We start from the raw sequence: 16,633 nt of genomic DNA, 5'->3' as shown, positions 1-16,633 counted from the left end.
GCGCAGCGGTAGAGTTGCTGCCTTACAGCGAATGCAGCGCCGGAGACTCAGGTTCGATCCTGACTATGGGCACCGTCTGTACGGAGTTTGTACGTTCTCCCCATGACCTGCGTGGGTTTTCTCCGAGATCTTCGGTTTCCTCCCACACTCCAAAGATGTACAGGTATGTAGGTTAATTGGCTGGGCGTCCCTAGTGTGTGTAGGATAGTGTTAGTGTGCGTGGATCGCTGGGCGGAGCGGACCCGGTGGGCCGAACGGCCTGTTTCCGCACTGTATCGCTAAATCTAAAAAAAAATCTAAATCTAAACTATCACTCGTGGAAAAAAGCTGTTTTTATGTCTGGCTGTGGCTGCTTTGACAGTCTGGAGTCGCCTTCCAGAGGGAAGTGCTTCGAAGATTTTGTGGCCAGGGTGAGAGGGGTCAGAGATGATCTTGCCCGCTCGCTTCCTGGCCCTTGCAGTGTACAGTTCGTCAATGGGGGGAAGGTTGCAGCCAACTACTTTCTCAGCTGTGCGAACGATCCGTTGCAGCCTCCGGATGTCGTGCTTGGTGGCTGAGACAAACCAGACCATGATGGCGAACAAACTACTTAAACAGCTGGAAGTCTCCCCCCCCCACCCTTCCCCGCCCATCTGTCTACACATGTCTCACTGAGAGCAGACATCCCTTCACCACAGAGGTGGAGGTACATATTCCATAAAGGTGGTGACACAGGTAGACAAGGCATGGGGAACGCCTGCCTTCATCGGTCGGGGCACTGAGTACAGGAGTTGGGATGCCACGTTACAGCCGTACAAGACGTTGGCGAGACCAGGTGTGGCCTTCTCCCTACTCTTCTGTTTGCCTATGGGCGACACGGTGGCGCAGCAGTAGAGTTGCCACCTCACAGCGCCAGAGGTTCGATCCTGTCTATGAGTGCTGTCTGTACGGAGTTTGTACCTTCTCCCTGTAACCGCGTGGGTTTCTCCGGGTGCTGCGGTTTCCTCCCACACTCCAAAGACATGTAGATTTGTAGGTTAATTTGCCTCTGTAACTTGCTCCTAATGTGAGGATCCAAAACTGGGATAATATAGAACTAGTGCAGGGGTTATATATTGGTCGGTGTGGACCCGGTGGGCCGAAGGGCCCGTTCCATCCTGTGTCTCAAAAACTAAACAAAAAAATCTAAAGCTAACTTGGTCAGCATAGACAAGTTGGGCCAAAGGGCCTGGATCTGTGCTGTAGAGTTCTACGATATTGATCATTTTAATTAATAACAATTTCTAATAACAGTCTGAAGAAGGGTCTCGACCCGAAACGTCACCCATTCCTTCTCTCCTGAGATGCTGCCTGACCTGCTGAGTTACTCCAGCATTTTGTGAATAAATACCTTCGATTTGTACCAGCATCTTCAGTTATTTTCTTACAATTTCTAATGTGATGAGAAACAGAGAACCATCACTCAGCATTTGTTCTCCTAGGAAGCAAAAAATCCCACGAATGCTCAGAACTGTCACGACAAGCTTGGGGGCCAGAAGCTCAGAACTGTCACGACAAGCTTGGGGGCCAGAAGCTCAGAACTGTCACGACAAGCTTGGGGGCCAGAAGTCAAGTAGACTCAGGTACCTAATATGCCAATCGCATTCAGGAGGCTGGATGATTCATGACCACCGTTAAGGTTCAGGAACTCCTGCACTGGCCAGTAATCACATTTCTTCCCCGTCTTAATAATCTTATTGAAACATGTAAGATTATTAAGGGATTGGACACGTTAGAGGCAGGAAACATGTTCCCAATGTTGGGGGAGTCCAGAACCAGGGTCCACAGTTTAAGAATAAGGGGTAGGCCATTTAGAACAGAGATGAGGAAAAACTTTTTCAGTCAGAGGGTTGTAAATCTGTGGAATTCTCTGCCTCAGAAGGCAGTGGAGGCCAATTCTCTGAATGCTTTCAAGAAAGAGCTAGATGGAGCTCTTAAAGATAGCGGAGTCAGGGGGTATGGGGAGAAGGCAGGAACGGGGTACTGATTGTGAATGATCAGCCATAATCACATTGAATGGCGGTGCTGGCTCGAAGGGCCGAATGGCCTACTCCTGCACCTATTGTCTATTGTCTATTGTCTCTCACTCCCCCTCCTCAAGCAAGGCTGATTATTTACTTGTGTAGGAAAATAACTGCAGATGCTGGTTCAAATCGAAGGTAGAAACAAAATGCTGGAGTAACTCTGCGGGTCAGGCAGCATCTCAGGAGAGATGGAATGGGTGACATTTCGGGTTGAGACCCTTCTTCAGACTGCTGATTATTTACTTGGTTCAGCTTCTTGATTGAAATCCATTTAGACTTTACTTTAGACTTTAGAGATCCAGCACGGACAAAGGCCCTTCCATCCACCGAGTCTGTGCCGACCAGCGATCACCACATACACCAGCACATCCTACACACTACGAACAATGTTCTTCCACAATTTTACCAAAGCCAATTAACCTACAAACCTACACGACTTTGGAATGTGGGAGGAAACCAGAGCAACTGGAGAAAACCCACATGGTCACAGGGAGAACGTACAAACTCCGTACAGACAGCATCTGTAGCCAGATGGCATCTGGATCTCTGATGCCGTAAGGCAGCAACTCTACCGCTGCGCCACTGTGCCTGTTTCTTTTAACTCCAGTAGGTTTACTAAATGTAGATGATACTGGAAGGGGAAAAAGAAGGGCAAAACGTGCAGCCACCCACTCTGCCGTGGTTCAACTCACCTGATTGTGCTGTATGAGAGCCTGGATGGCGATCAGCAGCTTTGGGATCATGGGTCGCATCATGTTCTACAGAAGGAAGAGAAGCAGCCTTGTCAAATCGCAGCGGTCGAGTGCGGCCCACGTCAGGGCTGGGCAGTGACTGGCTGGAGAGGCACGTCCACCAGCACCTCCCGACAACTTACATAAAACTCAGGGCTCACGGGAGAGAGGGTTATCAGCCAAGGGCAGGGGCAACATGATTATGGACAGAGGGGGAGAGGGTTATGGGCAGAGTTCAGGGGCAACAGGATTATGGGCAGAGGGGGAGAGGGTTATGGGCAGAGAGAGAGAGTTATGGGCAGAGGGAGAGGGTTATGGGCAGAGGAGAGGGTTATGGGCAGAGGGAGAGGGTTATGGGCAGAGGGAGAGGGTTATGGGCAGAGGAGAGGGTTATGGGCAGAGGGAGATGGTTATTGGCAGAGGGAGAGGGTTATGGGCAGAGGGAGAGGGTTATGGGTAGAGGGAGAGGGTTATGGGCAGAGGAGAGGGTTATGGGCAGAGGGAGAGGGTTATTGGCAGAGGGAGAGGGTTATGGGCAGGGGGAGAGGGTTATGGGCAGAGGGAGAGGGTTATGGGCAGAGGGAGAGGGTGATGGGCAGGGGGAGAGGGTTATGGGCAGGGGGAGAGGGTGATGGGGAGAGGGGGAAGGGGTATGGGCAGGGGGAGAGGGTTATGGGCAGAGCGAGAGATTATCTACCGATAAATTGTGGACCGGCTGAGAGAATAGAATTAAGGAAAGGGTATAGAAGAGGACATATTGACTGGGGGTGGTTGACTAGCAGTGACTGCCAGATGGAACAGTCACATTGAATATTGGGCAGAGGGTCACGGCAGTGGGGGTGAGACCTAGGGCCACGTGTTCCCAGGTGCCCGCGGCATAGCTTCACCCACGTCTGGCAGCAAGTGCTCACCATCTCGTCAGTGCCCATGTAGGACACCACGGCAGTCAGCGTCTGGATGGTGTAGAAGACCACGAGAGGGTTGTCGTGGTCCTCCAGGGTCTGGTGGAAGAGCCGCATCAGCTCGCGGAAGTGGCGCTTGAAGGACTCGGTGCTGATGTCCACCACGGTGCTCAGTAGCAGCATCCCCACCTGCAGAGAGGGCAGACGGTACAGCCGTTACAGCGCCCGGCAATCACCGGCACCACCGCCCGCTCACCACAGCACCCGGCAATCACCGGCACCACCGCCCGCTCACCACATCACCCGGCAATCACCGGCACCACTGCCTGCTCACCACAGCGCCCGGCAATCACCGGCACCACTGCCCGCTCACCACAGCACCCGGCAATCACCGGCACCAACGACTGCTCACCACAGCGCCCGGCAATCACGAGCACCACCGCCCGCTCACCACAGCGCCCGGCAATCACCGGCACCAACGACTGCTCACCACAGCGCCCGGCAATCACCGGCACCACCGCCCACTGCTCGGTCACCACAGCGCCCGGCAATCACTGGACCCACGGCCCCTGCCTGCTCACCACAGCACCCGGCAATTACCGGCACCACCACCCACCACCTGCTCTCCACAGCACCCGGCAATCACTGGCACCACCTGCTCTCCACAGCACCCGGCAATCACCGGCGCCACCGCCACTGCCCGCTCACCACAGCGCCCGGCAATCACTGGCACCATGCCAACTGCCCAGTCACCACAGTGCCTGGCAATCATTGGAACCACAGCCACTGCCTGCTCACCACAGCGCCTGGCAATCACTTGCACCACGGGCTCTGTCCGCTCACCACAGCGCCCGGCAATCACTGGAACCACGGCCACTGCCTGCTCACCACAGAGCCCGGTGATCACTGGCACCATCGCCCACTGCCCGGCAATCGCTGGCACCAACACCAACCGCCCCGCAACCACACGTCCAGCGATCGCTGGCATCAAAGCCCACTGCCCAGCACCACCCAGTGCATGGTGACCAGTGTCCGGCCCATGGCTGGCACCAGTGCCCACCGCCCGGCAGTGCCCACATCCCGGCAGCCCAACTGTCCAGTGATCACTGTGCCCGACGAAGGCTGGCAACAATACCCACCACCCAGCAGTGCCCACGAGGATCCTGGCTCCGACCTCAGGGCTACCACCCCTACCCCTGCTCTCCCCACCTTGCTGAACACAATGCCAAGCTCATAAATTATAGCAGCAGAATCAGGCCATTCAACCCATTAAGTCTACCCCACCATTCAATCATGGCTGATCTATCTCTCCCTCTCAACCCCATTCTCCTGCCTTCTCCCCATAACCCCTGACACCCGTACTGTTCAAGAATCTATCTATTGCTGCCTTAAAAATACCCAAAGACGGCCTCCACAGCCTTCTGTGGCAATGAATTCCAGATATGCCACCCTTTGACTAAAGACATTTCTCCTCATCTCCTTTCTAAAGGGTTTGTGTCTATCTTTGGTTTAAACCAGCATCTGCAGTTCCTTCCTAGACGTGTAGGAAAAACAACTGCAGATGCTGGTTTAAATCGAAGGTAGACACAAAGTGCTGGAGTAACTCAGCGGGTCAGGCAGCATCTCAGGAGAGAAGGAATGGGTGACGTTTCAGGTCTGAAGAATGGTCTCGACCCGAAACGTCACCCATTCCTTCTCTCCCGAGATGCTGCCTGACCCGCTGAGTTACTCCAGCATTTTGTGTCTACCTGCTTCCTAGACGTGACAGGTAGATACCGGTGAGGAAGAGGGGGATGATTGGCAGATGGGTGGAGTAAGTGACTGGAGGTGTAAAGGAGACAGCCAGTGGTGGAGGCAGTGGTGTTCATGAGGTCTCCTTTTAATCTGAGGCTGTGACCTCTGGTCTTAGAATCTCCCACTAGTGGAAACATCCTCTCCACATCCACTCTATCCAGGCCTTTCACTAATTGGTACGTTTCAATGAGGTCCCCCCTCATCCTTCTAATCTCCAGCGAGTGCAGGCCCAGTGTCGTCAAACGCTCATCATATGTTAACTCAGTCATCCCCGAGATCATTCTCAAAAACCACCTCTGGACTCTATCCATCGCCAGCACATCCTTCCTCAAAACTGCCACAAGACCAACTCTCCTCTGCCTGCACGTGATCCATATCCCTCCATTCCCTGCATATCCACATGCCTGCATGTGATCCATATCCCTCCATATCCACATGCCTGCATGTGATCCATATCCCTCCATTCCCTGCATATCCACATGCCTGCATGTGATCCATATCCCTCCATATCCACATGCCTGCACGTGATCCATATCCCTCCATTCCCTGCATATCCACATGCCTGACCAACAGCCTCTTGAACACCACTATCGTATCACTCCACCCATCTGCCAATCATCCCTCTCTTCCTCACCTGTATCGACCTGTCACGTCTTGGAAGGAACTGGAGATGCTGGTTTAAACCGAAGATAGACACAAAGTGCTGGAGTAACTCAGGCAGCATCTCTGGAGAGAAGGAATGGGTGACGTTTGGGGTCAGCACTCAGCTGTTTGTCCCGCTGCTACTGCAGTATTTTGCGCCTGTCGACCTGTCATGTGACAGGCTTTGTCCTATCCCCACCTCTCTTTTCCAGCTTGCTCCCCCTTCTGCAATCAGTTTGAAGAAGTTTCCTGACACGAAATGCCACCTGTCTGAACCCTCCATGGATGCTGCCTGACCCGCTGAGCCAGTCTGATGAATGAACCTGAAACATTATCTGCCCTACTCTCCATCTATGCTGCCTGGCCCACTGAGTTCCTGCAGCACTTTGTGTTTTGTTTCCATCATGTAAAGGGGGGGGATGAGATACAACTGGTGTGGATGGGTGATCAATGGTCAGTGTGCACTCGGTGGGCCGGAGGGCCTTGCTTCCATGTTGTATCTTCAGTTTGGTTTAGAGATAGAGCATGGAAACAGGCTCATCAGCCACCATGCTGACCATCATTCACCCGTTGACATTAGTTTCTCATCCACTCCCTACACACCAGGGGCCAATTAACCTACAAACCTGCACATCTTTGGAATGTGGGACAAAACCAGTGTACCCGGAGGAAATCCGTGCGGTCACAGGGAGAACGTGCAAACTCCGCACTGCCAGCACCTGAAGTCAGGGTCGAATCCGGGTCTCTGGCGCTGAGACAGCAGCTCTACAAGCTGCACCACCGTGCCACTTTAGTTAATTACTTGAATTCATGTTCCCCAGTTAAACAATGAACATAGAACAGTACAGCACAGCACAGGAATGGGCCAAGTTTGGTGCTGAACATGATGCCTACCTGCTCTAATCTCATTTGCCTGCAAGTGATCCATAGCCCTCATTCCCTGCAAATCCAGCGCCTGTCTAACAGCTTCTTAAAGGGCACTATTATATCCACCTCCACCGCCACTCCTGGCAATGTGTTCCAGGCCCTCACCACCCTCTGCCTGCATATGGTCCAAGCCAATGAACCTACAAACCTGTACATCTTTGGAGTGTTTCACACCTAGCGTTGCCTGTAGCTGGCCATTTAACCAGCTCCACCCAAGTCAGCACGCTTGTTATCTTACGTCACCACTGCCCGCCTGCCTGCCCGCCTGCCCGTGCCCACCTGTCTCTGCCCCGGAACGCTGCTCTTCGTCCACTGGGTTATAAACTGAAGCAGTTGGGGCCATTGTTATCAGCACGCTTGTTATCTTACGTTGCCACTGCCCACCCGCCTGCCCGCCCATGCCCACCTGTCTCTCCCCCGGAACGCTGCTCTTCGTCCACTGGGTTATAAACTGAAGCAGTTGGGGCCATTTCTCTGGCGTTTCGTGTTTGACGATGATGGCAGCCAGCTGGGCTACAGAATGCCGCACCTTGTGCCTGTGAAAGGAAAGGAAGACAAGATGAGAACGGCCCGCCAGGACCTGGCGTGGACACTTCCACCTGCCAACCATCCCGGAGCGGTTTCCCACACACTCGCCTGTATCAGACACTCGCATAACGCAAAGGTACAGAGGGAGCAAACTAAGCCCGAGACATGTTGAGCACAGGAACAGGCCCTTTGGCCCACAATGTCCGTGCTGAACATAATGCCAAATTATGCTCATCCCTGCTTCCAAGTGATCCATATCCCTCCGATCCAAACACCACCCCCTGTAACATGTTGCACCGTCTGTGTAACAAAAACCTTTACTCTCACACGTTAAACCTGTGCCCTCTACTCTGTGACATTTCCACCCTGGGAAAAAACACTCTGGCCGTCCAGGCTCACAGTATTTTGTACCTTTCTTTCAGAGGTTTCCCCTCAACCTCTGATGCTCCAGAGAAAACAATCCAAATTTGTCGAACCTTTCCTTGTAGCTGAGGCATCATTCTCCTGCACCCTCTCCACAGCCTCCACATGCTTCCGATCATGGGGTGACCAGAACTGTGGGCAATACTACAAATGTGGCCTGACCCAGATTCTAGGAAGCTGCAACATGAGTTCCTGACTCTGATATTCAATGCCCTGACCTACTGCGTCAGGAAGGCTGGAAGTAGCTTCACCCTTTTCTCTCTTCCACCTTCTGGGAGGGGATACAGGAGCTTGAAAGCCGGGAGGTCCAGACTTGAACAATAGACAATAGGTGCAGGAGGAGGCCATTCGGCCCTTCGAGCCAGCACCGCCATTCAATGTGATCATTGCTGATCATTCTCAATCAGTACCCCGTTCCTGCCTTCTCCCCATACCCCCTGACTCCGCTATTCTTAAGAGCTCTATCTAACTCTCTCTTGAAAGCATCCAGAGAATTGGCCTCCACTGCCTCTAACGTGTCCAATCCCTTAATAATCTTATATGTTTCAATAAGATCCCCTCTCATCCTTCTAAATTCCAGTGTATACAAGCCTAGTCGCTGCAGTCTTCTTCCCCACTGCTATCCCACTCCTGAACAAATCACCCCTTTCAACACCAACCTGCCAGTCAGTGTGGTGACTCTTGCTCTTCACTGCACCTCACAACTTCAGATTGCACCCCAGTCTTTGCATCATGTTGCACGTACCATTACACATACACCTCGCTCGCTCCAATAAACAAACCCCATCAGAACTGGTCTTGGTCCATTAAAACTGCACTTCCCTGCTTCACTAAGGCCACATTGGCAACTTCAACATCCCTTTCCATGTTCATTCAAAACCCTGACATCACTGTCTGTCGATGGTAAATTTCTGTAGATTTTACAGAACAGTAGGGCAATAGACAATAGACAATAGGTGCAGTAGGCCATTCAGCCCTTCGAGCCAGCACCGCCATTCAATGCGATCATGGCTGATCACTCTCAATCAGTACCCCGTTCCTGCCTTCTCCCCATACCCCCTCACTCCACTATCCTTAAGAGCTCTATCCAGCTCTCTCTTGAAAGCATCCAACGAACTGGCCTCCACTGCCTTCTGAGGCAGAGAATTCCACACCTTCACCACTCTCTGACCACCACCACCACTGGGTTTTCTCCAGAGATGCTGCCTGTCCCGCTGAGTTACTCCAGCATTTTGTGTCTGTCTTCGGCGTAAACTAGCATCTGCAGTTCCCTCCTGCACTAGACTGTTCTATGTTCTATGAACGCGTTGAAGCAACAACCACGTTAGTTTAGTTTAGAGATACAGCGCAGAAACAGGCCCTTTCGGCCCACCGGGTCTGCGGCGACCAGCGATACTTGCACATTAACACTATCCTACACCCACTAGGGACACTTTTTACATTTAAAAATCAAGCCAATTAGCCTGGACATCTTTGGAGTGTGGGAGGAAACCGAAGATCTCGGAAAAAACCCACGCAGGTCACGGGGAGAACATACAAACTCCGTACAGACAACACCCGTAGTCAGGATCGAACCCAGGTCTCCGGCGCTGCATTCGCTGCAAGGCAGCAACTCTACTGCTGTGCCACCGTGCCGCCCTAATGGTGACTGCCACCACCCACGTTATGGTACACACAAATCTATTACTGACACCGTGGCTGGTGGCAGGGGTGGGAAAGGCCACCCTTGTCACCCGGAGGTGAGATACAGCAGGAGCTGTCAGCTCCCATTCCCACCGCTCCCCCTCCACCACTACCCACACTTCCCAATGGGCAGCAGCCCTCCGATGTGGCTCTGACACTTACTCATGTTCCTGCTGGAGAGACTGCAAAACCACTGGCTTTAAACTGGAGGGAAAACAAAAACACAGACATGTTAGCAGTTACATTGAGGGTTCAATAACAGAGTAAATGTACCCTATTGAATATACCCAGTGCAGGGACCGTGCGCATATAATACAGCAAAACTCCCTCCACACCGTCACACACAGAGTGAAGCTCCCCGCACACACTCCCAGGGTCAGGGTCAGACACACACACACGCCCTGAGTCAGACACACACAGAGTGAAGCTCCCTCCACACCGCCCCATCACACACACACACTCCCTGGGTCAGACACACACAGAGTGCAGCTCCCTCAGCACTGACCATCACACACACACTCCCTGGGTCAGACATACACAGAGTGAAGCTCCCTCCGCACCATCCCATCACACACACACACACACTCCTAGGGTCAGACATACACAGAGTGAAGCTCCCTCAGCACTGACCATCACACACACACTCCCTCAGTCAGACACAGAGTGAAGCTCCCTCCGCACCACCCCATCACACACACACTCCTAGGGTCAGACACACACAGAGTGAAGCTCCCTCTGCACTGACCATCACACACACACACTGCGGGATCAGACAGAAAATGAAGCTCCCTCCATACCGTTAACGAACAAAGGAGGCCCCTGCCCGCTGGCACTGACTTTGGGCTGGCACTGAGCAGCAGACCCGTCCTTTGCTCCAGAACCCTTGTGGGGAGATGTCCCACAGAGGGAGAGGCCGTGATGCCCTCAGTGAGAAAGCCCTCCTTCTTACTTGGAGGAAATTGAAAAGATCAATCACATACTTCTCTTTGAGCTCAACGGAGAGTTTCTTCCAGTGTTTAGCAACTCTTCTCCTCACGAGCACTGCTGCAAACTGACGGATCTAAAGCAGGTGGGGGAAGAAAAGGGTGAGCTGCCGATAGCTGGAGCAGGAAGTGAAGCGAGAGACACCCGGAGACAAAGCAGCGCAGGGCTGAAACAGCTTCCACCAGCGGCAGGCAGCCGGGTACCCGACACTGAGCCGAGCATCCCAGCAGCGCCTGGAAACGCCTCGACATTCCCACAGCACCACCACAACCCACTCAACAACACCGTCCATAAACTCACCCAGAAAGGAGAGTGGTGAGGGAGGATGGAGAAAGCAGTGGCAGAGACAGAGGGGGTGAAAGAGAGAGAGAGAGAGAGGTGGAGAGGAAGAGAGAGGTGGAGAGGAAGAGAGAGGGGGAGGGGGAGAGAGAGAGGGAAAGAGAGGGGATGAAGAGAGAGGGGAGAGGGGGGGGAGAGAGAGAAAGAGGGAAAAAGACAGAGGGGGTGAAAGAGAGAGAGAGGTGGAGTGGAAGAGAGAGGGGGAGGGAGAGAGAGAGAGAGGGAAAGAGAGTGGATGAAGAAAGAGGGGGGGAGAGAAAGGGAGAGAGAGAAAGAGGGAAAAAGAAAGAGTGCGAAAGCGGGAGAAACAAACCAAGACAGAGAAAGAGAGAGAAGGAGAGAGAAGAGAGCCGGAGAGAGAAAGTGAGAATGAGAGAGAGGGGAAAGAGAGATCCAATTAACCGCAGCACTCTTTATTTCTCTTTCTTGCATGAATCTGCTTTCTGCAACTCTTCCACACTGCTTTTCAAATGAATAGTTTTACTGCAAATGTAACAGGTGTCCCCTCCTGCTTTATTTCCCAACCCTTGTGCCCCCCACCCACCTGCTGCTGGAAGCAGCTGCTCGTACCAACTCTGTCTGATGGAAGTGTGAAGCCCCTTACCTGAGGGTTTGGTGCACTTGAGAGGATTGTGCATAGAGCAGGGACCACTGACGGGTCCTTAAACGCCTCCTTCAACTGAACTGTGGCCTGTGGGCAGGAAGAGCACTGAGTTACATACCTGTACTCTGCAGCACACTGAGACACCACCATTCCCTCTCCACACCATCCCCAAAGCACATGGAGCAGTACAGCACAGGGGCAGGCCCTTCGGCCCACAATGTTCATGCCAAACATGTTAGGTTAATAGAATCTCTTCTGCCTAAACTTGATTCACCACTCTCTGGCTAAAGAAATTCCCCCTCATCTCCTTTCTAAAGACAATAGGTGCAGGAGGAGGCCATTCGGCCCTTCGAGCCAGCACCGCCATTCAATGTGATCATTGCTGATCATTCTCAATCAGTACCCCGTTCCTGCCCCCTCCCCATTCCCCCTGACTCCGCTATCCTTAAGAGCTCTATCTAACTCTCTCTTGAAAGCATCCAGAGAATTGGCCTCCACTGCCTTCTGAGGCAGAGAATTCCACAGATTTACAACTCTCTGAGTGAAAAAGTTTTTCCTCATCTCCGTTCTAAATGGCCTACCCCTTATTCTTAAATTGTGGCCCCTGGTTCTGGACCCCCCAACATTGGGAACATGTTTCTTGACTCTAGCGTGTCCAATCCCTTAATAATCTTATATGTTTCAATAAGATCCCTTCTCATCCTTCTAAATTCCAGTGTATACAAGCCCAGTCGCTCGTCTTTCAACTTACGACAGTCCCGCCATTCCGGGAATTAACCTAGTAAATCTACGCTGCACGCCCTCAATAGCAAGAATGTCCTTCCTCAAATTTGGAGACCAAAACTGCACACAGTACTCCAGGTGCGGTCTCACTAGGGCCCTGTATAACTGCAGAAGGACCTCTTTGCTCCTATACTCAACTCCTATTGTCATGAAGGCCAACATGCCATCAGCTTTCTTCACTACCTGCTGTACGTGCATGCTTACTTTCAGTGACTGTTGAACAAGGACACCCAGATTTCTTTGTACTTCCCCTTTTCCTAACTTGACACCATTCAGATAATAATCTGCCTTCCTGTTCTTACCACCAAAGTGGATAACCTCACATTTATCCATATTTAACTGTATCTGCCATGCATCTGCCCACTCACACAACCTGTCCAAGTCATAGCATCCTCCCCACAGTTCACACTGCCAGGCAGCTTTGTGTCATCTGCAAATTTGCTAATGTTACTTTTAATCCTTTCATCTAAATCATTAATGTATATGTATAGCTGGTACCCCACTAGTCACTGCCTGCCATTCTGAAAGGGACCCGTTAATCCCTACTCTTTGTTTCCTGTCTGCCAACCAATTTTCTATCCATGTCAGTAACCTACCCCCAATACCATGTGCTCTAATTTTGCACACTAATCTCTTATGTTGGACCTTATCAAAGGCTTTCTGAAAGTCCAGGTACACTACCATCCACTGGCTCTCCCTTGTCCATTTTCCTAGTTACATCATCAAAAAATTCCAGAAGATTAGTCAAGCATGATTTCCCCTTCGTAAATCCATGCTGACTCAGAACGATCCTGTTACTGCTATCCAAATGTTCCGCAATTTCTTATTTTATAATGTACATCCTTTTATACTGAGGCTGTGCCCTCTGGTACTATACTCCCCACTAAAGTACGTCCTTTTATTCTGAGGCTGTGCCCTCTGGTCCTAGGCTCTCCCACTAAAGTATGTTCTTTTATTCTGAGGCTGTGCCCTCTGGTCCTAGGCTCTCCCACTAAAGTATGTTCTTTTATTCTGAGGCTGTGCCCTCTGGTCCTAGGCTCTCCCACTAAAGTATGTTCTTTTATTCTGAGGCTGTGGCCTCTGGTCCAAGACTCTCCCAAAGTGTAAACATCCTCTCCACATCCACTCTATCCAGGCCTTTCACTATTCGGTAACTTTCAATGAGGACCCCCCTCATCCTTCTAAACTCCAGCAAGTACAGGCCCAGTGCCATCAAATGCTCATCATATGTTCATCTTCCCTATCCTTGCACTCTACATGGCCTCGCTGAGATGAAATAGTCAGCGTGGTTGCGGTCTGCAGACCAGTGGTGGAATCATTTACTACTGAGTCAGGTTCAAGAGATTTATAAGGATAAGGATGATGGTCTGAGGAGAGACAGTGTAATTGTGTGGTTAAAGCAGCAAGATGCGATCTCGCTGACAGGTACGGGCGTGAAGGGGAAACACCAAGGGGATGTGGACTCCGGGTACACGGGGCCATCCTGGCAGTGCCCAGGAGTGAGGGCATCTTCCCCCATAGGGGCTGAACCTTTGAAACTCTGTCCTTCACGCAGAGCTGAGAACAGATTTTCTATCGGCACTGGTTTATTATTGTCACGTGCACCGAGATACAGTGAGAAACTTTGTTTTGTGTGTTACCCAGGCAGATCGTACCACATGCAAGTAGAACAGGTACAAGAGGAATTAAACAAGGTTCAGGCACTGCCCGTCTCTGTCCTGCACTTCCTCAGGCCTTGCCTCCCTCCCCTGCCTAGGCTCTTTCTCCAGACCTGGGCTCTGCCCACCTTCAGCCCTACCCCCTGCCCAAGTGAAGCTTCCCCTGCCCATTCCCATCCCTGGCACACTCCGGTGTGTCTCCAGGCTCTGCCCCCTGCCCCCTCCAGCGCTGACCCTTTCGCATCTCCAGTCCTGCCCCCCTCCCCTGCCCCCTCCAGCCCCATCCAGGACCTGCCCCCTGCTCACATCCAGCTTCTTCCCAGGATTGTCCTAGCCTCGGCCCCATGTCTGACCCTGAGCCTCTTGCCCCATCCCTACCTCACCCCGCCCGATTGTCTCACATTATCCCTTGCCCGCTGACCCAACGGGTACTGTCCCCTTCCCCACTGTCCCATCCCCGCAGTCTAGACCCATCCCCACTGTCCCCGCCCCCTACCTCCCCCACTGTCCCTTGCCCCCTGCCTCCCCCACTATCCCTCACCTCCCCCACTATCCCTCGCCCCCCTACCTCCCCCCACTGTCTCACGTCCCCCTACCTCCCCCCACTGTCCCACGTCCCCCTACCTCCCCCAGTCTCACACCTCCCCCACTATTGGGCAGGGCTGGTGGGGGGACAATGGGGCGGGTCAGGATAATGGGGAGCGGCTTGGATAATGAAGGGGAGGGGCCACAGCAATGGGGCGGGGTCAGGGTAATGAGGGGGAATGGCTTGTGGTCGAGGGGTTGGGGACTGGAGAGTGCGGGAGGGGGTTTGATATTGACAGGGAGGGGTTTAAACAATGGGGGGTTGGGGCTTTGAGAATTGAAGGCAGGGTCTGGAGAGTCTGGGAGGGGCTTAGGTCATGGGGGTGGAGCCTGGAGAAAGTAGGGAGTGGCTTGGATTGTAGGGGGTGGGGCTCAGGCTAGCAGGGGAGGACTCATTGTCCCAGTTTACTTATTTATCTATTTATTCACTTCTCTATGTTCTAGAAATCCCTGTAAAGCGTCTTTGAGTGTTTGAAAAGCTCTATATAAATGTAATGCATTATTATTAATGCATTATTATCAAGCATTATTATGTAATGCATTATTATCAAGTCTGAGGTCATCCTATTCGGCCCCCCCGACTCCATCAAATTGATAACAGGCAGTCTTGGAAGCCTATCCTGCCTAGTCAAACCGCATGTCAAAAACCTCGGCATGATATTTGACTCTGCATTAAAATTTGATAAGCAAGTCAACGCTGTGGTAAAAGCCAGCTTCTTCCAACTTCGAACCATAGCTAAAATCAAACCTTTCCTCAAATTCGACGACACAGAAAAAATCATTCACGCTTTCATTTCCTCCCGCCTAGACTACTGCAACTCCCTATACACTGGGATCAGCCAATCTTCCCTGTCCCGCCTGCAACTGGTCCAAAACGCCGCAGCGAGACTCCTGACGGGTACCCGTAAAAGGGACCACATCACCCCGATTCTGGCCTCTCTCCACTGGCTCCCTGTACGGTACAGAATCAACTTCAAGCTCCTCCTATTCACGTATAAAGCCATAAATGGACACTCCCCCCCCTACATCAAAAATCTTCTAACCCCCCTCTCTAACTCCAGGTCCCTCAGATCGGCCGACTTGGGGCTATTCACTATCCCACGGTCTAGGCTTAAACTCAGGGGTGACCGCGCTTTTGCGGTTGCAGCTCCTAGACTGTGGAACAGCATCCCTCTCCCCATCAGAACTGCCCCCTCCATCGACTCCTTTAAGTCCAGGCTCAAAACATATTTCTACTCCCTAGCGTTTGAGGCTCATTGAGGAGGCGCTGTGAACTGTTTGCGTGCTACTGTATGTTTTCATTTTTTTTTCTATTGGAACCTAATCAAATGTACAGCACTTTGGTCAACGTGGGTTGTTTTTAAATGTGCTATACAAATAAAATTGACTTGACTTGACTTGACTTGATTATTAGTTCCTCCCCCAGTGTCCAGGCCCCGCCCCTCATTGTACTAGCCCCTCCCCTCATTGTCCAGACCCCGCCCCTCATTGTCCAGGCCCCGCCCCTCATTGTCCAGGCCCCGCCCCCGCAGAGCACGCCGGGTTTGAAGGGCCGCGAGGCGCCGCTGACGGTTGGGCCTCGGCGCTCGAGCGCCGGGGAACCGCCCCCCGTTCCCCCGTTCCCCCGCCCCCCCCGGCTCCCCCCGCCCAGCGGCCCCCACCTGCTGGATCAGCGCCGTGTCGGGTTCCAGCAGGTTGTTGAGGATCTTCTCCAGGATGTCGGCCATCGCCGCCTCTCCTCGCCACCCTCACTCTTTCTCTCCCGCCCGGTGCCCGCAGCCGCGCAGCCTCTCCTGCCGGCAACGTGATTCCGACTGGCGGCCGCCGCCCCCCCCTCCCCCCCTCAGCGCCCGGCTCCGTCTGTCTGACGTGAGGCGGCGCGGCGGCGACGGGGGTCGGCTGCAGCGCCCCCACCGGCCGGGAGGTCCCGCAGCGCCAGTTTAACGGGCGGCTGTGCAGCGCCCCCATCGGCCGGGAGGTCCCGCAACTCCCGTCTAACGGTCGGTAG

At 52.8% G+C, this 16,633-nt stretch overlaps 1 protein-coding gene across 2 annotated transcripts in view; it reads right to left on the bottom strand.

The window, feature by feature from the left end:
- ipo4 (importin 4) overlaps positions 1-16,442 on the bottom strand; it is a 77,407-nt gene extending 60,965 nt beyond the window's left edge. The window contains exons 1-7 of one of the 2 annotated variants that reach the window (XM_078412745.1): positions 16,287-16,442; positions 11,600-11,686; positions 10,653-10,732; positions 9,835-9,876; positions 7,445-7,574; positions 3,685-3,864; positions 2,735-2,800 (exon numbers count right to left, since the gene is read on the bottom strand). In XM_078412745.1, coding sequence (XP_078268871.1) covers positions 2,735-2,800; positions 3,685-3,864; positions 7,445-7,574; positions 9,835-9,876; positions 10,653-10,732; positions 11,600-11,686; positions 16,287-16,352 — 651 coding nt within the window. In that variant the 5' untranslated portion in view covers positions 16,353-16,442. Of the gene's footprint in view, positions 1-2,734; positions 2,801-3,684; positions 3,865-7,444; positions 7,575-9,834; positions 9,877-10,469; positions 10,526-10,652; positions 10,733-11,599; positions 11,687-16,286 lie in introns of those variants that run through there. The other variant, XM_078412746.1, reaches the window with a different exon arrangement.
- Positions 16,443-16,633: the final 191 nt, after the last annotated feature.

The sequence above is a fragment of the Rhinoraja longicauda genome, chromosome 16, assembly GCF_053455715.1.
Source record: "Rhinoraja longicauda isolate Sanriku21f chromosome 16, sRhiLon1.1, whole genome shotgun sequence".
Taxonomy (NCBI): Eukaryota; Metazoa; Chordata; class Chondrichthyes; order Rajiformes; family Arhynchobatidae; genus Rhinoraja; species Rhinoraja longicauda.
This window is presented reverse-complemented; position numbering and strand designations above follow the sequence as displayed.